General features: G+C 35.2%; 1 protein-coding gene across 2 annotated transcripts in view; it reads right to left on the bottom strand.

Annotated features, from left to right (window-relative positions):
* NAV2 (neuron navigator 2) overlaps positions 1–25,129 on the bottom strand; it is a 459,603-nt gene that overhangs the window by 27,181 nt on the left and 407,293 nt on the right. For both annotated transcript variants that reach the window (XM_074273796.1, XM_074273797.1), the window contains 6 exons: positions 17,728–17,811; positions 17,178–17,289; positions 14,586–14,731; positions 11,504–11,676; positions 1,378–1,531; positions 292–454 (listed from right to left, as the gene is read on the bottom strand). In XM_074273796.1, the coding sequence (XP_074129897.1) occupies positions 292–454; positions 1,378–1,531; positions 11,504–11,676; positions 14,586–14,731; positions 17,178–17,289; positions 17,728–17,811 (832 nt within the window). The remainder of the gene's footprint in view (positions 1–291; positions 455–1,377; positions 1,532–11,503; positions 11,677–14,585; positions 14,732–17,177; positions 17,290–17,727; positions 17,812–25,129) is intronic.

The following is a 25,129-nucleotide window of genomic DNA, read 5'->3' as shown; positions in this document are numbered from 1 at the left end:
CATTCATCTCGCAGGTCAGCCTTTTAAAATGGATCAGAACACAATTCAGCACAGGGAAGAAGCTAAGCTTGTAGCTAGGAGAGTTTGGGGCAAAAATTAAAGGCAAGCATGATGACATTCTGGAGGCCGGGCTCATGTAGGTAGCCAACACACACCGATGTTCACGCACTCACATACACCCGACGCCTTTCGCCTTTTATTTCATTCTGATCTTTTTAGCTCGGGGTTCCCTGAGGCAACTGGGCTGGCGGCAGGCCCCGTCTTGCCAGCTGGCCCTATGGCACCACTCACCCAGACTGGTTGACTCAGTGAGGTTAAGGCTGTGTTGAGAGAGGCCCAGAGACTGCCTCGGGGAAGAGGAGATGGACACCTGGGATGGAGCCCGGCTGCAGCTGCCACCGTGATTCTCAGATTTGAGCCTGTCATTCTCGGCTTTTAGCTTCTCGATTTCACTCTGCAAAGAACCAGAGGGAGAGATTCTTGCTGGATATGTCTCACCTGTGCATCTGCAGGCAAGGATTAAGAAAACCACCGCAAACTGATCCCCTTCCTTCTACAAGGAGGAACAGTCCCAGCTGCCTCTGCAGCATTAGCGGTCACCCCCTTCATGAAATTCTTGGAAAAGCCCAAGAGGGGCACCCGGAATGGTCTCTAAGCATTTTAGAGATGTGAGAGCCTTTTCCATCAGTTTGCTTCAATATATCAAGGTTTGAAGTATCTTGGTATGGAAAAGTTTTTGTTTACGTATAAATGAAAAATAATAAAATTTTTAAAAATTTTGCTGACTATTTAAATTTTACCTTTTCTAATCCATGGAGTATCACTCAGTTCTATAATATGTAAGATATTCTTTTAGGACTGTGATATAGCTCACATCCTTATAATGTAGTAAATGAGCTTTTAGTCCCAGTGGGTCCAGAATTCATTCCCCAGCATCAATATGATGACCCTCTCTGAATTTAGTCCTACACAACATCTCATTCCCATACATGAAGCATTAATTTTAGGATCATTTTCCTTCTCAAGGAAGGAGAGAATTCAGAATAAAAAATTAAAAACAAATGTTAAAAGGTTTTATTTATACATAATTGAAAAAAAAAAATTAAAATTTAATATAAAATTTAAAAAATAAATGTTTATTGACTATTTGCCTTCTCCCTTTTCCACTCCCCATGGAGTATTACTTGGTTATATGATAAGTAAGATAGTCTTTCAGAAGCACACCCACCAATGGTTGCCCTGTTAGGTTGATAGAAATAGGGAAAGGAAGGAAGGACTCTGTGTAAACGAGAACACCCCCAGCCCAGTCTCCTGGGCCATCGATCTTGAAAGCCATTGCAGACTCCATTGGACACACTGTCCTCTCCCGCTCCTTACCTGCATTCTGTTCATGGCCTCTCGAAGCTGGTCCAGTTGGTGGGCTGAGCTGAGAGCTTCTAGGCGGATATCAGTGAGCTTCATCTCCTTGTCTCTCAGCTCATTGCGTAACTGCATCACTGTCTCTGCCTCACTATCTGTACACTCGGAAATGCTAGGGAAAGACCAAGCATGATTAATGGGACCACTTGCAAAGGTAACTTTGAGCTAGCCAATTTATCTCAATGGGTTTGCCACTGGAACCATCGGTAAATGAGGAAAATAATGGATGATGCATGAAACGTACTTTGCAAAACCTCAAACACTCTGTCAGTGTCAGTTATCATCTCCATCTTCCTCATCTATATGTGCTACAGTTTAACTATTTGGACCATCTTTCAATTATTCTCTGAAGGGAGAGAGAAGAAAAGTGCACTAATAACAAACTAATAACAAATTTAGGGAACATTGAAGGTTTGCAAAATACTTTGCACACATCGCTTCATTTATCTTCACAGCCCTATAAGGGAAGTGCTATAGGAATGAACATCACTATTTACAGATGGGAAACCCGAGGCCATAGAAAATAAGTGTATTGTTCAAGATTAGGCAACTTCTGAGCGTCTGGAATGGGAAGTGAACCTGGGCTGTTTTCCTGGCTCCGAGCCCGGGACGCGGTTGACTTTACCACATGATCTCCCCATGTGCTTCAAAGGGATTGGCTAGGACTTGTAATAGGTAACCGTTAATACTTTTAAAACCCAGAGAACAAACATTCTTGAAATTTTCCATATTTGAGGACTTCAACAAGCGGCGTGTGCTGCTTAGCACCCCTAAGTAACACTCCAACAGCCCATATAAAGTGAGAAACAGCAACATCAAGGAACAGTCTCCTTGGAATTTCATGATCTCAGTGTACAGTGGGCCCCTCCAGTGACCTAATGTGGCACAGAAATCTAAACTCCAATCAAAGAGAGGTTTTCTATTTGTTTTAAAGAGCAGATAGTTATGAATAATAGTATGAGGGCAGTTTCTATTTTTCAAAATTAAAAGAAAAATTGAATAAAAGCAAAGAGCAAAGTACAATTCTATTTATGTGCAAGCCTCCTTGTTTCTCATTTCCTGAGATGTTAAAAATACAATTTCCAGGGTGTATCATCTCATCTCTTTCCCACCCTCCATCTGAAGTAATTTCATGGAAGAAACTTCCTTTCAGGAAAGTTGAAGTCCAGTGACTCTAACTGTGGTCTGTAAAGTGAGATGCAGAAATAAAATCTATAAACTTTTGAGACTTTTCACTGGGAAAAAGGTTTCCCTTTAAAACTTCTATAAGTGAATGGGGATTAGTTCCATTAGTCACAACTGAGATAAACAAGGAAACTGAAATTGCTCATCTATTCTTCTTCTTTTAATGTAGTGTGACCCTTTTGGGTGCCTGCTTGCCTCTAGAATAAAATATAAATTCTTTTGTTTGGCATTTAGAGCTCTTCACTATTTGATCCCTGACCTTTCCAACCTTAATTATGCTTCCATTCCCTTTTCTTTTCTCTATAGTCAATTCAAAGTGGTTACCTTAACTCTTCACCCTCTTCTCTCAAGAATAGCCTCCTGCCTCACCTCCACTTTTTAGAATTGCTCCTTTTCTTTAAGCTTCAGCTTAGGTTCTTATAAGCGGGATATGTCACACCCCCAAAATACTCTTCCTTCAACCTTAACTAATGTGATGAACAAGATGCTCTACTCTGAAATGCTTTTTAAGGGGAAAAGAAAAGATAAGTTTTTATATAGAATCTACTGTGTGCCAGATTCAGGTGATACGTATTTGTTTCATTTTTTAGAAATATTTCATTTGTTCCTCACAATAAGTCTGGAAGATAGGTGCTATTATTATCCCTGTTTTACAGTTAAGGAAACTGAATCAATTTTAGTGATTTTCCCTGGATCATACGGCTAGTAAGTGTCTGAAATATGATTTGAATTCAGATCTTCCTAATTTCAAGCACATAGATCTAACCACGAGGGATCTTTGCCTTTTTCAGTTGAGAATGATTGATTTATAGAATTAGTGATTAAGACTTTAATCAATTTGGGGAGAATGAGGAGATTCAGCCACTTGGGAATAATCAGTTTATGATATGCAGAAAATGTCTTGGGCTTAGTGGGAAGAATTATTCCCACCTTTGAGTCTATTTTAAGAAAGACTCTGAAGAAAAAGATAGTCAAGTTTTGTGAATATCTTGAGAAGCGGATCCTCCTTTATGACTATTCTAGAAGGCAGTAAGGATATGGGGGAGAAAGTGACCCTAAGTGTAGGATCATATTCCTATGCCCAAAACTTTTTAAATTTTGAAAAAGGTCAGAAGATTTAGCCTCCCCTGGGAGCTGGTGCAGCAGTGGCCCAAGCACCAAATGACACATTAAGAAAAGTCAATTTTAGGAAATGTGGCATTTGCAGGGCAGAGAGAAGTATTGTTATGGACTCTACAATGGTACCAAATTTCAGGGCCTAGTGAAGAGCTACACCTCTGGGAAACTTCATAAAGAATTCATGAAGATAGAAAAGAATTTTCATCTAACCAGGAGCTGTGAGGTGGTTACCTCCTCTAAGCTGGAGCCCACTTTCCCCTGGACTCAGTATAAACTGGGGTGAGAATGTTTCTCAGACTTTAAGGGAAATGTTTTTGCACTAATTGGTCTCACTATACCCCATTAGTAAATATGTCGTTCTAAAAGATACTAATTTGATTGTCTTTCAATGGGGAGCACACAGGATGGAGGCTCATAAATGATATTATTTGAAAACATAGGACTTCTTAGAACCCTTGATCCTTAGAGCTCAGAGAGGAGCAGTAGTCACCCATTCTCTGTAAATCTGACCTGTCAATGATCATGGGAGTCTATCATCACTAAAAGCATCTTATTCCTGTCAACCAGGGACAGCTAAAAATGGTGGTATATGATGCAAGAGAATTCTATTGTGTTATAAGAAATGATGAGCAGGATGATTTCTGAAAAACCTGGAAAGATTTAAACAAATCTATACAAAGTGAACAGAGCCAGGAGAAGAGTATACACAGCAACAGCAGTATTATACAATGTTCAACTGGGAATAACAATGATATTAAGACAATTCCACAGAAGTTCTGATGCAAAATGCTATCCATATCTAGAAAAAGAATTTTGGGGAGTCTGAAAGGCAGATCAAAATGTATTATTTTTCACTTTTTAAATATTTTTTTCTTTTGGTTATATCTCCTTTTTACAACATGTGCGATATGGAAATATGTTTTACATTATTATGCAGTTATAATCTATATCAAATTATCTACTGTCTCAGGGTGAGGGGAGATGAGAGAAGACAGGAAATTTGAAAGTCAAAATTTTAAAAAATGAATGCTAAAATTGTCTTTACAAAAAAAAATAAAATAAAATTGTCTTTACATGGAATTGGGGAATAAATGGAATATGATTCAAAGATGGAAAAAATAAAGATAACTAGGTAGTTAAAAAAAGAGTAGCATTATGACAAAACTGAGTATTTAGAACTTGGGTCACTCAGAGAGGGAAAGGAAAGGGGAGAGGGAGAAAACTGTCTTTTTTGTGGGATAAGTAGTTTACTAGTACAAATGGAACCTATAACATTTAAGAGATAATGGGTACCACATATTACCTGCTACATGAACCCTTTTCTAATCCCTCCAACCCCTGGTAAGTATTCTGCTTCCCAAAATTACTTCATATTCATTTTGTATATTTTCTGTCTGTGCTTATTTATCTATATATTGATTCCCTCAATGGAAGTATATATTGATTTTTTCCATAATCCTTCAAGTCAAGGATTACTTCATGTTTGTCTTTGTATCACTAAGTCAGAGAATACAGCAAGAGCTTAATAAAGGCTTTGTTGACTGACTCTTTATCTGTTCACCCATAAATAGATATGCCTACAGACGAACTCCTGGCATGGCAACGGAATATAGAATCATAAAAAATGGTGAACATTTTTGTTGTTGTTTGCTTGCTTTTTTTCTCATTTTTCCTCCTTTTTGGCCTGGTTTTTCTTGTGCAGCATGATAAGTGTGGTAATATATATGGAAGAATTTTACATGTTTGATATATATTGGATTGCTTGCTGCCTAGAGAGGGAATGGGGGAAGGAGGGAGAGAAATGTGGAATTGCAAGGGTAAGTGTTAAAAACTATCTTTGCATGTATTTTAAAAATAAAAAAAAAAGTGGTGAAGATTTCAATTGCTAAAAAAAATAGCTTTGTGAGTTTTAATGATCACAGGAGTGGAGGGGAACCCGAAGCAGCAAGCTTTGCTGTTTCTTGGAGTGAAGACAGAAGAAACTTGAGTTCAGCAAAGTTACAAAGCTGAAGTTGATTATCTATGAGAGACGTTAAGCATGTGGCTGCTACAAAAATAATCCAGCAAGTTGGCTTTCAAAGTACTGTACACTGGGTTTGTGGCCAAGAAAAACCTGACCTGCATAACTAGTGGAGGGTGGTGGATTTTTTAATTGCCAAAGAAAAAGCATTTATAAAATTGTCAAAAGAGATATGATGATATTTGGGAGGAAGGCAGAAAGAGAAGAAAAAGTTAACTGCAGAACAGCCACATTCTGCTATTTTCTCAACTCTATTTTCTGGTTTCCTGAATCTAAACTATTCTTTGCAATATGAAATTGAAAAGGTGGCACATCAATATTTCATATATATATATAAAAGAGTTCGATATTTGAAGCAGGACTTTTATTTTCTGAGAAACTCTACAAACATCAGCCTATTGAAGGTTTAACTATCTATTTCTGTCTAATATAGTGTGAAGAACACATTGGATGTAGAGTCAAAGTTCTAGTACCAATTGGGTTACCATGAGCAATCTGTGGCCCCCCTGATTCTCAGTCTCCTCTTCTATAATAATAATAATAGTAACAATACTTATGCAATCTAAACTTGTGAGGAAATTATTTTGTAAGACTTAAGGCATAATATAATGATCCATAAGAATTTTGATCTAAAAAAGTTGGAAGAGACCGCAGAGATCAGTTATATATTTGAATCCCCTCATTTTTGTGGATAAAGGAAATGGGATTCAGGAGGATTGCTAGAGGTCATCTAAGTAGAGAGCATTAGAAGCAGAATTTGAACCCAAATTTTCCTGACTTCAGAGCTATTGTTCTTCCAAGGGGTAAGAGTATATCAAAGTCAAAACTATGGAATGCTAGGTATTTATTTCATGTTTATTGAATTGAATAAAAACAAAAAAAATCCATGGTGACAAAGCTAGATATTTATAATTAAACTTTTTTCCCCCTCACAAAGCTACATATGATTTTCAAACTATGATTAGATACACTAAGGTTCCACTAAAGTCAAGTTTGGGATGCTTGCGGGGAAATATTGTACAAACTGTCATTTGGGGGGATAATCAGGTTTGTGATGATTAGAATTATTTGGCATTTGAAGCTCATCACAATCATGGCCTCTTTCTACTTTTCTCATTTTCTTACAGCTCACTTCTATTTATTTATCAGTCCTCTTGTTCTTCAGATAGGATACTGCTTTCCCAACTCCCTAAGCCTAGAATGCTCTCCCTTCTCTCCTCTGATACTGACTTCCCCAGCTTCCTTCAAAATGCAGTCCAATCCCACCTTCTGCAGGAGGTCTTTCCTGTTGCCTACAGCTGCTAATGCTTCCCCCTTTCAGGTCACTTTTCTCTGTTCTCTATATATCTTGTATATATCTCATTATTTGCATGTTATGGAATTCCCCCATTAGAATGTTAAAGGCAGGAAACCACCCTGTCCCCTTTGCCACTCCTGTTTTTGGGTCCTCAGTACTCAACATAGTGCCTGGAATAGAGTGAGCACTTAATAAATGCTTGTTGATGGGCTGACTGAATAGCACTCCCGTGTGATACTCTAGCCAAGGGTTTTAACCTTTTCTGGGTCATGGATTCCTTTGGTAGCCTGATAAAGCCAGAGGAACCCTTCTCAGAATAATGTGTTTAAATGCAGAAAACAAAGTGCAGAGGACTGAAAAGGAGCTAATTATATTGAGAGTAGTTAGATATGCAATGAGGAAGAATCATCTTCCTGAGTTCAAATCTAATCTCAGACATTTACTAGATGGATGATTCTGGGCAAGTCTATTGTAAAATGAACTGGAGAAAGAAATGGCAAACAATCCCGTATCTTTGCCAAGAAAACCCCAAATGAGGTCATGAAGAGACAGACATGACTGAAAACAACTATATAACATGGAAGTACAGCTACCAAATTTTAAAAACAAAAATTCACAGACTCTAGTTTTAGAACCCCCCTCTAGTCTGTGACAATTAGATCATCAAAGCTCCAGTAAATTGTTGACAAAGCTTGCTTTAGTCCTTATTCTAATTGATTTCCTTTGCCATCAAAGTCATAATCAACAAGGCATTTATTGAATTGCTCTCTAATTCAGTGCCATTTTTTTCCTTTAGTCAATACAAAATTCCAATCAACATCACCAGGGAATATGTACAATTCAATGTTTAACACATAAAAGCACTATACTGGCAGCTCTGGGATAAACAATGGACAAAAACCTGGAAGAGAGACAACATATCTCTCCCCACCTGCAAACATCTGAAATCAAGTCACATCAACAAACACCTATGAAGTTCCTACAGAGGGCCAGGCACTGTGCTAAGTTCTAGCGGAAGAGTGGGGGGAGTAAAGTTATCCTGACCAACTCCATGAAGAGGCTGATTCACTAACATAAAGGAGTAGAGGAAAGATTTCCAATGTATGGTTTAAGAAAAAAGTTTGCCATCAATTTTAAGCAAGTTTTAAGGCTTCTTAAATCATGGTTTCTTTCCCTAACTAGTGTCACTTTATTCATTCCAGCCCATTTTCTAATGTTATGTTTTGAAGTTATGGCTGATGACTGCCTCTCAAGGGTGGGGACTCACTTCTACCTTCCCACAGTTGGCATTCCTTCCTTGCCAAGAAAGTGGGTGTTTTCCTGTCACAGCCCCTGATTTCCTTTCTTTGGTTTCATCCCTGAACTCCCTTGAATTTCTTTATTTTTCACATTCTTACAAACCTTTCAGTGTTAGAAATGAGCATTTGCTACGCACCCAGCCTTTGGAAAATTAGACCAAAGACAAACATCTCCAGATTCTATGGACAGTGTGGAATGTAAGAAAAGGGCTTTGCCAACCTCGCCCAATCCCAATGGGGAAAGTGGTTTTTGAAAAAGAATTCTTTCTTATAGTCTCTAGCTGCCCTGGGTATGCATCATGATCCCAGCTAGACAGTGTGCTGCTCTGGGTGGAGTCCTGTTATCTAACTCTTTCCCTCTAAGATTCTCAATACAGAATCCTGAATACAATACCAATTAACTAAATTTCTGCTAAATGAATATGTGAGTAGTGACAACTTGTCAGCTCTATATTAGGGGCTTACAAACTTCAGTTTGCTAATTAGAAGCATCTGAATGCTTTCAGTGTAGTATTCTATCAACAAAGTTATTATTTCCCCATTTTCCAGACACTCAGATCAACTAATTAACAAGCATTCATGACCTCTCTTTCTCCAGAGCTTAGCACTGTACTTGGCACATAATAGAAACTTAATAAATATTTGTTGATGTGACTTGACTTCAGATGTCTGCTAAAAATCTAAGTGCAGGGCTTTAACCAAGTGTCATGTCAAGTATGAAAGTAAAAAAAAAAAATAAGATTTTTACTTTTAAGGAACCTAGAATTCAAGTAGAGAAATAATATATCTGTATCTAAAATGAAAACATGAGACATTATATAGTGATAAGATTAAAGGCTGGTATAAACAGATGCAAAGTGAATGAAAAATAACCAGGAAAACAATTTACAAAGTGACTTCAAAAATGAAAAGGGGAAAAACAACAAGAACCAAAAAAAAAATACAATGGTGAATTATAATGAACAAGCTTGGCTCTAAAGAACTGACATGAGAAGATAGTTCTCTTTGCTTTGTTGTAAAGGTGGGAGACTTATGGTGTGGAATAATTGTGCATAGTGATTTTTTTTGATATATTGACTGGTTTTTCTGAATTTTTCCTCATTTTAATTCTTTGTGATAATTTCTCTGTGGTAGAAGAGAGGAGAATACATTGGAAAATGTAGATGATTTAAAAACAAAAAGATACTAATAATTTTTTAAAGTTAGAAGATAGCAACTTTATTTAGTCTAATCCCCTTCTTTTAGATGAAAATGAGTCACCCTTACAAAAGGAAGTGATTTTCTGATTCTCATAGGCACAAAATTGTAAAATCAGATCCAAATCCAGCCTTCTTTCTACTATTCCATTTTACTGGTCATTTTATGAGAATAAATAGGGTGTCATACTTCCAAAACAAAATTCTCTATTTAGTCTAAATTGTCCATTGTCTTGTTTTGCATAAGCCATTGAAGCATTTTCTTACTATAAAAAATAGCCACTAAAAACTACAAAAAAGGAAAAAAGGAATTATAAAATGTCCCTTTAACCCATTATTCTTCCAAACTCCCTTCCCTATTTCTTTAACAGTCTTTAACATTATTCACCCAGATTCATCTCCTTTCCCCTTATCCCTTTAATTTCTTTTTTTATTTTTTTTATCCCTTTAATTTCTTATGAATTCTTGTCAATTCTACCTTTACCTTTACAATTTTTTTTTCATTCTCACAACTATCACTTTGCTTCAAGTCCTCATCAACTCTCACCTGGATTGTTAGAGTAGCTTCCTAAATATCTGTTTCCAATCTTTTTCCTCTTTTATCCAATATATATGTAGCTACCAAAATAATCTCTCTATGACACATGTCCTATGATATCATTCCCCTGCTCAAACATCTTTATTGGCTCCCTACTGTCTTCAGATTAAATTACAATGCTCCTACAACCTATCATTTACAGCCCATTGAAATTTGGCTTCAGTCTATCTTTCTAGGCATGTGTCATATCTCCCTTTCATGTAGTCTACATTCTAACCTAAGGGGCCAGCAGCTGTTTTCCCAATTTGTCACTTTCTTTCTTGCTTTCTTTGTCTTTATGAGGATTATTCCCTTTGATTTTTCAATGTATTTCTTTCTTAAGTATCTTGAAATCCTTAGCTTCCTTACAGCTTAGTCTAGGTGCTATCTCCTTTGGAATACCTCTCTTTTTCCATGCTCTCTTTCCTCAAATAGTATTCTATTAATTTATTTGTTTTTGCATGGTATTATTCAGGAAAATATAAACAATCTGTAGATTATTATTTTCTTCCTTGTGTTTCTATCCCCAGTGCCAGGAGCAGTGCCTTTTATGTAGTAGGTACTTAATGAATGGATGTTGTGTTAGAACTGGATTTTGGAGGAGACGGTTTCTTCATTACCCTGATTTGAATGCTTCCTAAAGCCCTGTTTTCCAATACCTTGGTAAGTCACTATTATTCTGACGAGTGATGTCAAGGAAAATTTTAAAAAGCAGTTCAAGTTCCCTTTAAGAACGAGTAATCTCACTGAACAAGACCTCCAGGCTACATGAGTAAGCAATATTTAATAATCAGAGTTCTAATCCTAACATTACTTTACTTTCAGTTCATGCTTTGTACTTTTTGTTTTTGTGGCTTAAATAAAAAATGTTATGGTTACCTTTGTTTTTTATAACAGTCATTTCTGTGATTCTTCTGTGTCCTTGTTTATCCCTTGTAACAAAAACACCTAGCTAAGCAAACTGAAAAATGAGTACTTTGTGCTTTTCTAAATTATCATACTTGATCCTAATATAACCCAATGATATGTCAGGGCATAATAGCATGATAGGGCAAGTATTATTATTCCCAGTTAATTGCTGAGGAAACTGAGGCAAAGAAAGGTTTTATGATTTTCCTAAAGTTATTCAGCTAGGCAGCAAGAAACTGGGATTTGAACTCGTCTGGATTTTCAGTCTAGCGTTCCTAACCTAATGTATTAGAGCAAAAAATAACATTAGCTTCCAATGAAGTGGTATTCCCTGGAAAGATTTTAAAGATTAAGTGGTAAAAATAGTAATAACAACAATATTCCTAGGTGCAATTGTTTTTGACTATACAATTGTCCCAAGGAAACAAGGATAACGTCATGCCGTTTCTTCCAAAAGATTTAAAAATTATAGGCTGAACTTACAGAGAGTTTGAATGAGAATTCCTCAGCAGTGGCGTTGAGCCTGTGGAACCATTATGTGGCAACTTTGGTGAGGAAGGCAAAGAAGAATCTGTCATCTCCTCAATGTCTGAATGAGAGGAAGCTGACTTGGGAGACTTCTTCTTCCCGAAAGCTTGCTTGAAGGAACTGCGTAACTGAAAGGATAAAGTGATAAGCATAGAAGGAATCCTAAGAAATGTACATCCATAGTTTGCTAGGGCAGATAGATAGACATGCAGACTTTTGAAGGCAAGTGGCAACCAAATGGCTCACTCTTTCCAAGAAGAAAGGTCACCAAAGACCTTTCCTTTTTAATAGGGCATTCGGGGAGAGGCAGGAATCAGAAACTATTAAAAGGACGCAACCTGGGGAGAGCATTCCATGTCTACTCTTTTGTTTGAATCTACAGGTAGAAACAGCAAGACGGGATGTGGCTCAGCAGAGAGATGGATGTTTGGATGATGAGGTTACAACAGCAACAAAGCGATATGCTTAGACACGGTGATGGATGCCAATGAGGTTAGTCATATGGATGGATGGGTTAGCTTGGTATTTGATGCTTTAAAGTTTGTCTTGCTTACCTCATTGACCTGCCAGAGGAAGCGCAAGCAAAAATTGGGAAGGGGAAGGAAAAAAGACAATTTTTAAGAGATAAAGCCAGTGAATGGGGAAAGCTTTGGACTTTTCAGAGATAACATGACCAATAAACACCACACAGAGAGAGGCTAAATCTAACTGACATGGCCAAAACATAAGTTATTGAGAATACTGGAGGCCCTCTCCATTACAGAAGAGAAGGAATAGAACTTTTGGCCTCCGTATGATCCAAATTCTTTCAAATTCTCCCTGATTGATGGAAAGTTTCTCACATCTTTTGCACGATTATTAAAATAACAGAATTTTGCTACTCTTTTATCTCCTTTATCTTTTTGCCCTTCACCAATATTATGTCTACTCAAAAACACTAAATTACTTCCATTCTAGATTGACTAATGTTCTCATCTTTAAATTATTCTGTTGTTGTATGGTTTTTTTTTTGAGTCACTATCTTTTTCTAAAATCATTTCCTTTCAAAAGAATTTAACATAGCCACAGTGGGTGTTCAAAATATTTGTCTGATTGAATCCAAATTCTAAGACAGAAAAATGGCTCCCAGACTACAAAGACTTTGATCACTCTCATTCCCCATCACCCAGAGGCTACAGAATTAGATTAAGGTTCCCCAGGTCTGATATTTTTCTTCCTTTCTGCTCCCTACTTTGTGGTCATTTCATGGTTTTCTGGAAGCCCTGAAGAGTTGACAGGAAACAGTAAAACTCAAATCCTTTTACCTGAGACTCTAAAATTCTCTCTAAAATAAAAGATTCATGGAGAAAGATGTTGAAATTTTGGGACAAAATTATTTTTGGATGCCTGTGAATTGATAATATCTATGCTCTTGTAGTCCCTCAATATGATGTTAAATAAGAGTTACTTTTAAGTTAAATAGATGCTGGACCTTAGTTACCAAAGGAGGGGGAAATATTATCTATATTAACATGTAATTATATATTATTATATAACCATAATACATAATAATATATAATATATATTTATTTAAAACTCTATATGCATATATATGGGTGTGTGTATATATGTTTATATATATATTTATATATTTAATGTTCTTCTTAGAAAAGTCTCTTTTGATTTTTATAAATAATCAAAGCATTTAGCACAATAGACAAATATTTGTTGACAGATTAATCATGTTATGCTCAACTCACAAAAGCTATTTGTTATTTTAAAGTTATTTAACAATTAGGATAAGGGAATTGGGTTTTTTAGTGCTTGCAACTAGCAAAGATATATCATGTTTAGAAAGTCAACCCTCTTTCCCATTTAATTAGACCTTGCCACCCATCCAGGATAATGTAAAATGAGTGAGAAGTATATGGGATGAACAACAATTTCTAGAACATTAAGCAGACCATGATGATAACATGACAATGTTACTCCTATATCTGGAAAATGGAGACAGTTTCAGAAGAACACAAGACATCCATTATTTTTAGAAGAAAGAATATCAAAATCACTCGAAATTCTATCAGTTATAAATATGCATCTCATTGAACGTACTAACAATGGAATCAAGAGAACAGAAGAAAGATTGAGGCGTCTCCCCCAAGAAAAGAGGGGGAAAATGAGTGTTACACATTATCCTTTGTAGGGTCATCATCACTGATTGCATTGCCGTAATGGAAAAAAATTCAAGTACATCTTCTCAAGATATAAAAACCTGACTAATACCACAGTGGGAGATAATTTAATTAATCTTGCCATTTCATAACAGGACCTTTCTCATTCTCTTTTGTGACACTCATTGACTGAAAACAACATTTTACATTGAGAAATATAAATATTTCTTTTGTCAGCAGGGTTATTAGGGGCATTCAAAAGGAAGGCCGATTTGCCTCTAATTTCACTCCAATAAAGTATAAATATGAAAATATGAGTAAGCACCATCCAAAGAAAGAGGGATCTGGACCAAAGAAAATGCTAGCTGTGGAATCCAGAACTTTACACACAATGCAACACAGGAAACATGGGACATTTGTGAAATGGAAGGTATGCATTTCACATTCTAATGGAACAGAAAAATTCTTAGGTAATGGTTACTTAAGAAACTCTGATTACACTGAGCCTGTCACTGACCTGAGGAAACCATTAGGTAGGTAAAAATTTGTGGCCTAATTATTTTTTTCTGCGTTATATTACTAAAAATCTAGTTAAGAACCAGTATAGTTTTTATCCCAATTGAGTAAGAAATAAAGAGTATCTCTTATTCCATCCTTATAAATCTATGGATGGGATCATAAATTAAGCACTGGAAAAGACCTTAAAGATCATTAAGTCCAACACCCTCAGTCTGGAAGTGAGACAGCTGTGGCACAGACAGGGTAAAGGACTTATTCAAGGTCTTGTCGAGCGTAATCAGTAAAACCAATGTTCAAATCCAGGTCTTCTCATTGTCAGTATGTTGCCCTTTGGGGGTTTCTCAGTATTACTGGTAAATTGTATTTACCCAATTCTTCCTCTTCTTTTTCTTTGAATCACTCTCTATGTTGCTCCCCACACTAGAGTGACTGGTAGCACTGTTGATGCTGGAGACACTATCTGAAGAGTGTTGTCTTCGGATACGAAGATCAGTAGACTGTGACGTACCATTGCCTGCATGGAAAAGGAGAAATGATTAATGAATGATTTGACACCAGGAATTAGTTGTCGATATACATTTTCTTGTATTGCTGTAAAATAAGAGGTGATCCTATATTATCTCATTCAAAATCCAGAACTCACCTTTGCGACTAGAGGGGAAATGGCCAAAAACATATTAAATCAATCATTTTGAAAAGGTGTCAAATACTCTGAATAAATCATTTTAATACTTTGGCTCAATCTCTTTTCATAATCTTTGTCTCATTCAGGATGCCCTCCACCTTGTATGTGGAATTTAATCATGTTTGTGGGACAGAATAAGTCATATATAAAATATTCCTATTATAAGTAATAAGATGCTATAGCCCAGATGGAAAATACATCTCAATCAAAAATGTTTGACTAAGTAGTTAAAATTTTTAGAAGTCACTGGATGCACTGGCATGGTAATTCACAGGAAGTCAGTTTGAATTGGGTAAGAGATTAGGCATGTCCTATGGATCTTCTATAAACTAGCAGACTTAAGACTAATTAAGAACTCAGAGATTTGAGCTAGTTGGCAACTAGAGAGCAGTTCTAACCAACCCCTGAGAGTCACTTTGGGAAGGTTTGGGAGAGAGAATCACTTCATTCTCCAGTCTTGTCATTGGCTAAAATCATTGGATTCTGAACTTCCCACTATCTTATAGATGACCCAGAAGGATAAAATCTTTCCATTGATCCAAACAAATTTTCTGTACCCCGAAGGATCAAGCCTCCCCATCAATCCAAACAAATTTCACGTACCATGTGATTCCAATTCATCCAATGGCTTTCAAGGATTTTCCTGTCCTTAGTCTAATGTCCCTGAATGATTTGGTTGAGATGCTTTAACTTGATTAATGTATCAGGCCATGGTAATCTTATCACTTGAAGTGGAATAAGGTAATTAATTGATCAAATGATTCAATGATCCCCATTTTAAAGTGGGGAAAGAAGTCTAGATTTAAAGTCCGTAAGAATTCCTGCATTTGAATCTGGTCCTGATACTTATTCCCTCTGTAATCTTAACCAAATTCCCTTAGTTTCTCTGGATCCCAGCTTCCTCATTTATAAACTGAGGCAAACAAGATGATTTCTAAAGTCATATTCAGCTCTAAACCGATTAACCCACAGTTCTATGAACTAACAAAGCATATTAAACTGTCTAAAAGTGGCTTCTGAATTTTTTGTTTTTCAGTTCTTTTTGTCACATCTGCCTATTTGTGACCCCATCTGGATTTTTTGGTAAGGACATTAGAATGGTTTGCCATCTCCTTCTCTAGCTCATTTTACAGATGGGAAAAGTGAGCCAAACAGGGTTAAGTAACTTGTCCAGGGTTACATAGCTGAACTCAAGAAGATGAATCTTTCCTGATTTTAAGCCCCATGCTCTATTTACTATACTATGTAACTGATGGCCTTCTGAGTCCAGTTATGCTAAAAACAGCTTCATTTTTAAAAAGAGAAACTTCCTAGAAGCGATCACACATTTTATTAGGATTTTTACAGCATTGCCTATGGAAGAAAAGGAAGTGCAACTCTGAGCCTAAGGGATGAGAGGAGATAGACAAATCTTTTTCAAATTTTTTTCTTGGTTTCTTTTAAAAGGAGACCATTTTGAGCATTGCTAAAAGCTATTCTCCCCTGCCTCTCAAACAAAACTTCAATGTAAAACTGCAATGGGACATATAGCATTTTTATACAAATAAATTCTTCAGCATAAAGTGAAGAAACAATTCTTATTTTATGTTGTGTCAGTATGAAAATATAAATATTTTTGGTATTCTAGTAGAGTTATAAACTGGAAAATTAGCATGAAGAAATTTAATAAACTTTGCCAATATAAACATATGTCCTTTGTGATGGAAAGTGCCATCCCCAGCCAGAGAGAGAACCATGGAGACTAAATGTGGATCAAAGCATAGTTTTTCACTCTTTTTTTCTTATTGTGATTGTTTGCTTGCTTGTTTTTAAATTTTTTCTCATATTTTTTCCTTTTGATATGATTTTTCTTGTGCAGTATGAGGAATATAGAAATATTTAGAAGAATTGCACATGTTTAACCTGCATTAGATTGCTTGATGTAAGGGAAGGGGGAGGGGAAAAGGGGGAAAAATTTGGAATATAAGGTTTCATAAAGGTGAATATTGAAAACTATCTTTACATATACTTGAAAAAATTAAATACTGTTAAAAAGTAAAAGAAATGGCTTTTTCTATTTTTGATGCACAAAACAGCAATGGAAGAAAAATTCTGAATAATTTTTTGTTAGATATTTTCAACTTGTTGCTATCATTCATGAACCTTGGATTCAACCAAAAGTTTGATCTTATGCAGACATCAGCAATCTCCAGAAGGGAAGTTGCATCAGATGTTATCAAGTGGTGCTATCCCCTGGGTATTATGCTTCTGCTAAAATTAGTTTCTGTTTCTTTACCTTTGCAGTTGAGCTCAGGTGTGTTAATTACTCCATTAATGGCAGCCTGGGCAGCAGCATTTTGTTTCTTTAGAAGCTCAATTGTTTTTCTTAACTCATTCAGTTCAGAATCCTGAAGAACAAAGGAAAACCACATTTATAAATCTAAATTCTTACTGCACCATGGGGAGCAATTATTCAACTTCAGAGAAAATGCCTCGAGAGGAAGAATAGCTTAGTGGAAGTCTGTTTTTTTTGGGGGGAGGAGGGCCAATTCCAGTGGATCAGTGGAGGTTTTTTAAGGCTTACAAAACAGCCAGACAAAAGAAAAAGAATAAGGTTATGTGGACCTGGTGTCTCTTAGCCATATGGACTTAGCATCTGGCTAGAATGAAATAAAATCAGACTTCCTTTCTACTAAGTAAGCAACAGATTGACATGTAGACCCTAATTTCAGGGAGTTAAATTAACTTAAATTAACATGATGAAATGATCTAAATGAAACCAACTGAGAGCTTTCCTTCTCAATATCTTACAAGGACACCCAAGTAATATCCTTTCTCATACTTGCCTTCTGTTCGGCCGTCATGGTCAAACTCTGAAGTCTGATTGTCATATTCCCAAGGCTTTGCTCAAAGGCTGCTACAAGATGGGCCTGGAAGAAAGGGCAAGGATACAGAATGGATTTAGAGACTCCTAGAGAATCAACTCAAAAACTATTTAAAACAATTAACAACTTTTGCACATAATCAACAAAGCCCAGCAGCAAGAGATAGAAAGAAAAACCTCATTTAAAATAATTGTGGATACTATAAAATATCTGGAAGTCTACCTGCCAAGACAAACACTAAATGAAATAAATGAACACAATTACAAAACACTTTAAAATCATATAAAGTCAGATCTAGACAAAAAGAAAAATATCATGGGTAGGCTGAGCTAATATAATAAAAATGATAATTATTTCTAAATTAATCTGCTTGTTCAGTGCCATACCAAATTGCTAAAAATTATTTCATACATTTAAAAAAATAATAAAATTCATTTAGAAAAATAGTCAAGAATATCAAGGGAAATGATAAAAAAAAAATTAAAGGATGGTGGCTTCATCACACTAGATCTAAAATTGTATTATAAAGCAGCAATTATCAAAACCATTTGGTATGGTTAAGAAATAAGAATGGGGGAACAATGGAACAGGTTAGGTACATAAGACACAATAATTAATGACTACAGTAACCTATTGACTCCTGGAAAATAGTATGGCTGAAACTAAGCATAGATCAATATCTTATACCCTATATCAAGATAAGAATGAAATTTAGACACAGACATAATTTATAAGCAGATTAGGTGGGCATGGGATAATTAGCCTGTCAGATCTTTGGAAAAGGGAGGAATTTATGACCAAAGAAGAACTAGAGAACATTATGAAATTCAAAATGGGTAATTTTGATTATATTAAACTAAGAAGGTTTTGCACAAACAAAACCAATGCAACCAAGATTAGAAGGAAAGCAGAAAGCTGGGAAACAATTTTTATAGCCACTGTCTCTGATAAAGGCCTCATTTCTAAAATAGAGAAGTAGGTCAAATTTATAAAAATGCCAAGTCATTCTCCATTTAATAAGTGAAGAAATTAAAGCCATCTATAATCATATGAAAAAATGCTCTAAATCATTATTGATTAGAGAAATCCTAATTAAAACTACACCGAGGTATCACCTCACATCTATCAAGTTGGCTAAGATGAAAGAAAAATATGATAAATGTTGGAGGGGATGTGAAAAACGGGGACACTAATGCATTGTTGGTGGAGTTGTGAACTGATCCAGTTATTATGCAGAGCAATTTGTAACTATGCCCAAGAAGCTATAAAATTGTGCACTACTGGGTTTGTATCCCAAAGAGATCATAAAAGAGGGGAAAAGGACCCAAACTTAAAAATAAAAATGCTTGAGGCAGCTCTTTTTTATGGTGGCAATGATTTGAAAATTGAATGAATACCCATCATTTGGGGAATAGTTGAATAAAGTATGGTATATGAATGTAATGGAATATTATTGTTCTAGAAGAAATGATGAACAGGCTGATTGCAGAAAAGTCTAGGAAGATTTACATGAATAGATACTGAGTGAAGTGAGCAGAACCAAGAGAACATGGAACATGGTAACAGCAAGATGATCAATTAGGATAGTTTTAGCTCTTCTCAGCAATACAAATGATTCAAGATGATTCCCATAGACTTTGGATAGAAAAAGTCATCTTCATCCAAAGAAAGAGCTTTGGAGATTGAATGTGGATCAAGGCATACTATTTTCATATTTGTTCTTATTGTTGAATTTTTTGTTTTGCTGTTTTCTTTTCTTGAGGTTTGTGCTTAGAAAAATAATATACCATTAGAATAATAAAAAAATTAAAAAAGGAGACAGAATGGATTGAAGTTCTCTCCAAGGGAATAAAGATATGCAAGATAGAGTGCGTATACATAGAAACACAAACACACACAATTGTATTGGTTTATTCTAAAGCTAGCTAAACAAAACAGTAGAGGGGTTGAGAAAAAACACATGTTATGGTCAAATGAAGGGGAGAGGAAGTATTGCTGGATTTGTTAATGTTGGTGAAAACTACAGTAATCTTTTCTTGAAGATCAAGGGATTAATTTTTATGTGCAAAGGAGTGTATGTCCTGACAAAGTTTCCCACTGGGACTGCATTCACCCATAATTATGTTGATATAATCATTGGGAAGTGGAGGAAGATCTGGGAAACAGTACAAAGTGACTTCTTAGTTATCCTGAGATGGTACAAATTCAATTAATTCACTAACTTAAAGATTATACACAGTATGGAAGTAAGGGGACAGGACAGGCATAAAGAGAGAAATTAAAGAATGGAAATCTGAGAGAAGATGAATAGTTCCAATGGCAAATATATGAAAAAAGATAGGAATTAGGAAAAAGCCTTGGCAGATTTCTGTATTGAAAGAGAATTGGCATTAGATAAATGAATCACTATAGGACAAATTGAAAAAATTATATTATATAATATAATGTTCAAAATGGAACTACATCAATAAAAAGGGTTAATTGATCATGTTAGACAAAGAGAGATTTGAAGAGACAGAGAAGAAGTCAGATAGAATAGAAAACTCTGAATAGGGCTGCATGCAGATGGATGGTTAACTTGAGGAGAGTGGTTTTAGTTAACTGATAAAGATGGAAAGTACATTTAAAGGATCCAAGGGGAGGTAGGAGATTTTGTTATTTTGGTTTGATGAACAGAAATATTTGAGGACAAACTTCCTCTTGGATACTAGTTTGGCATTTTAAATATAGTGTGATCCCATTTCACACAACCACTAGCTACAATAAATGGGATGCAAGGAGACTTGTTCATTTCTTTATGAATAAATGCTCTGAGTATCTTAAAATAAAATGTATTAAAATAAACATTTACATTTTCTTGGAGGATTTAGCTATACTAGAAGCCTCAGTATGGTGAGAAAAGAAATATACAACTCTGTGAAGAAACAGAAATGAGGGCAATGTCACTTCTAAAATAATTTTCACACTTGTGTTTCAGAATAAAGAAAGGAAAGGTTTTTAGTGACAAATACTGTTTCTTTTTAAAAAATTCATCTTTTCCACTGAGTTCCCCATCTAATACTTCACTGTAACATGGAGGTTATGCTGAGTTCTCTAAGCTATACCAACATAGAACAGTTCAACAGAATTTACTAAGTTGGACATGTTTCAAGCATGGAACCAGTAATATATCTGTCATCTAAAGATCCGCCTGGCTAATTATAAAGAGGCTTATCATCCGAAGTTTGCCCACCAGGTCATGAATTCTGGAGGCTATAACAATCATAGGAATTACAATCTAGATTGGTAGAAAGAATAACCACTCCTGATGAAACAATGGATCCTTAAGGTACAGAGATACTTTTTAAAAATAATAACTTCTTCCCCAGCCTGGACCTCCTCTCTGGATCCAAATATTTAGTTTTATAAGAAAAAAAAACTGTCATTAATAAGACTATGCCATTGAGAAATGAGATGTTTTTATAAGCTCAAAAAGAATCCATGTTAACAATGGAAAACTAGTTCATAACAGAAGGTCTTATTTTGCTGCTAAATAATATGACCATTTTTCTTTTGTGTCATAAGAATGATTAGGAAAATATGGGATGGTGAAGTCATTTCAGTCTGGTTCTTTTAATATACAATGGACTCCTCAACCAAGTACCATATTCTCACATTCCAAATGAAAACAAACACGAATAGTATGAAAACATAAGGATAACATGTCTTTGAGTAGTGAGTTCTATAAAAATAAACACAGAACTGTCTGTGAGAAAAATAGCAGACAATTAAATGTTAACACTGCCTAGTGTTTGGTATGATTAAATATTTAGGATAAAATAATACAAGATTAAATGTGATGAACAAACAAAATTTTTGGAGGGTTCTCATTTTGACTGCTGTGGAAAGTAGAAGAATAATCTGAAAGATGTAGAATTACAATGGGATTCAAAAAGGCCCATGGAGTTAAATGGGCTATAAATGTCTTAACTGGCAAGCAAAAGTTATTACCCATTTGATGGCTGTCAAGTGGCCAACTACTTGATTGAATTTAGTTCTTTATAGTCTACTGTCAAGCAGTAGGCTCAACAAATCTAACTGGCACCTGTGTGGATGAGTTAATACTGATTTAGGAGAGATATAGAATTGGCAGGGTGGGGATGGAAGCAAAGAGAAGAGAATGTCTATGAGACAGTTAGTCACCTCCCTCATAAGACAACTGACTGGTTCTTGGAGAGGAAAATAAAAGTAATAGCAGAAGAGATTTTATTGTGTGCCTAAAGGCACATCATAACTCAGGACACTTAGTCATCTTGGTCTTATGGCAAGTTGATGCAAAAAGATCACCATGAAGATAAGTATAATTTATGAAATGCAATCTGTTGCAAAGGATTAGAAGGTAGAAAAATTGGATGAACTCAAAGAGATTCTTCCAATTGAGTGAACGAGTTATCTTAATAGTACTTAATATTATCATCATCAATACCATTTAAAACGCACTTTAACAAAAGTGCTTTACTTGTTTCTTCTCATTTTATACTTAAAATAGTCCTGGGATTAAGTTAGGTGATATTATTATTACCAGTTACCAGATAAGAAAACAGAGGCAGAAAGAGGTTAAATGACTTTCTTGCAATCACTCAGCAAGTAAATTATCTGAGACAGGATTAGAACTCAGATATTCTTTGACCTTCCTTATTTTAGGATGCCCATTAGATCATTAGACCACATAACTGCCCATTAGACCACATAACTGCCCTCATTTCAATGTGACAGTGGCCAAAAGGGAGGACAGTGAAAAATATTTTAGAAATTTAATATTAATTTATGATTAAGAAGTTAAAGAATCTTCTTGTACAACATGATTAGTATAGCAATATTTTATATAATTGCACATCCATAATCTATCTATGATGGTTTACTGTCTCAGGGATAGGAGGGAAAGGAGAGAGGCTAGAATTTGGAATTCAAAACTTTAAATAAAAATATAAAACAAACACAAGGAACTACCATGACCCAGCAAGATGACACAGTGGGTAGAGTAATGGTCTTAAAAACAGGAATAACTAAGTTCAAATCCTTCCTTGGATTCTTGCTAAGTGACATTACATGGGCAAATGATAAAGTTGCACAGTCGCAATTTTCTTTATTCTACATTGGGATAATCATATCTAGGTTATAGGTTTATTATGAGGGTAAATTTAAATAACACATGTAAAGCTTATAGAGATAGTAATTGATTGTTATAAGCTCATACCATTTCCAGCCAGGTAACCTAATATGATTTTCCCAATGTTCTCAGGCATGATTACAGATTTCAACTTTAATTAAAGAGAAGAAGGAATTACAAACAGAATAGATGAATCTGAAATAAGGCATAAGTTTTTAAAGAAATGATTTGAAAACATAAGAGCCTTGGGTTTATAGTTTTCAAAGGTTGAGGTGGGTTCTGAGAGATTAAATTTTGCATATTTAAACAGCCCTTATGTGCCAGAAGCAGGATCTCAACACAGGGTTTGCAGCCTCTGAGGCCAGCCTTTTACCCACTAGGCCAAAGTGCATCATACATATACACATATCTATACATTAATATACACATGTACTAGAAATTATTTCCACAAAGCACAATAATTGATTCATTATGAAAGCAATCATAATCTGAATAAAGTAATAGAATGACCTAAAATGTTTACCACCACATACAAGACAGACCTGAAGAGAGACACATTAAATATATCCTTATTGTAAAATATATTGACTGCTTTGCAGCCTAACATGACATACATTTGTATAATTAACAGTTTGATTTATCACATGAGATATTAAATAATATCATTAAAAGGAAATATGCAGATTTTAAAAAAGCTTCCTAGAGACATTAAATGATTTTCTAGATTCTTATAATTACCATGGGTGAGTATGTGGGACGTAGACTCTGTTCTTCCTGGCTCCCAGACCAGCTCACTATCCATTGCCATTATATTCTCAGAATAAGAATAGAAATAAGACCTTATCCCTGGGCCCTTTCTGTTTGAATTCCACAGAAGAAGATGAAGACAAAATAAGTTATAACCATATGCTCTAAAGCACATGGATAAAAGTTCCATCTCTGAATAATCAGAAACAAGACATAATAAAAAAAATTAAAGAGATCAAAGAGCTATAGTGTACTTCAGAGTTCTGTGCCTATGTACCATGAATACTCTTCCAAGAAGAGAGCTGAAAGGTCAAACATTGTTTGGGAGCTTATATCACAAAAACAAAGTTAACTAAATAACTTGTTAGACAGGAATTAACCATTAGCTGATGTGGGAGCTGTTTCAGAAATAGTTGTCTCTAATCAGACCATCAGCTAGTTGGAGCAAAGATCAAAATCAATTCTAAATTAGAAGATGAAAAAACACTGCATTCAATTATAATAACTCCAACATGTCTTTTTAAAAAAAAAACAAAAAACAAAAAACAAACTGCTGGCTCTAAAAGATGGGAAATGGATAAACTGAAGACACTGACTCTGATTATCATTTTCCTTAAAGAAAAAAATAAATGGACAACTCTTGCCAAATGAAGAGACCAAGAGAGTCAGAAACCACATTAACTAGGACATACATAATCTCCTTGCCAAATAGAGACATCAGAGCCAAGGCTACATTAAATTAAAATGAAAGATCATTTGTAAATTGTTATGGAAGAAGATGAGTAGATGGTGAGCTATATTTCTGCCCAAAAGAGCAATTGTCAAAGAGGATAATGAGCCTGTATAATGCTTGACGTGATAATAGTTGAGCCACATATTCACCACACTATTTATAGGTGAAATTGAAAAGACCACAAAAAGGTGCAAAATAGAAGAGATTAAATACTACAGAAGCCTTGCCTGAATACTGATAACAGTTAAACCACTTCCTTTATACACCACTTCCTCAATATCTTACACAAAGCAGTAAAAATGGCACAAATTAAACTGAGAAGAATGGTTGACCTGTCCAAATACATACATAAGGAATAAATGTCATAGGTGACAAAATTTTAAAAGCACTTAGGTATTGGTGCCTTTTGCTCCAACTATTATATATATATTATATATATATATATATTACATATATATATTATATATATATATTATATATATGGGCAATTTGTAACTGTGCCCCAAAGTTACCAAGCTGTGCATATCTTTTCAATCAATACTATTACTAGGCTTGTACCCTAAAGAAATCAAAGTAAAAAGTATCCATATATAAAAATATTTACAGCAACTCTTTTTATTACAGACAAGACCTGGACATTAAAAAAATACTTGTCAATTGGGGACTAACTAATCATATATATATATATATATATATATATATATATATATATATATATATATATATATATATAT

This window comes from Sminthopsis crassicaudata, chromosome 6 (assembly GCF_048593235.1).
Source record: "Sminthopsis crassicaudata isolate SCR6 chromosome 6, ASM4859323v1, whole genome shotgun sequence".
Lineage (NCBI taxonomy): Eukaryota > Metazoa > Chordata > Mammalia > Dasyuromorphia > Dasyuridae > Sminthopsis > Sminthopsis crassicaudata.
The sequence above is the reverse complement of the archived record's forward strand: the minus strand, read 5'-3'. Positions and strand labels throughout refer to the sequence as shown.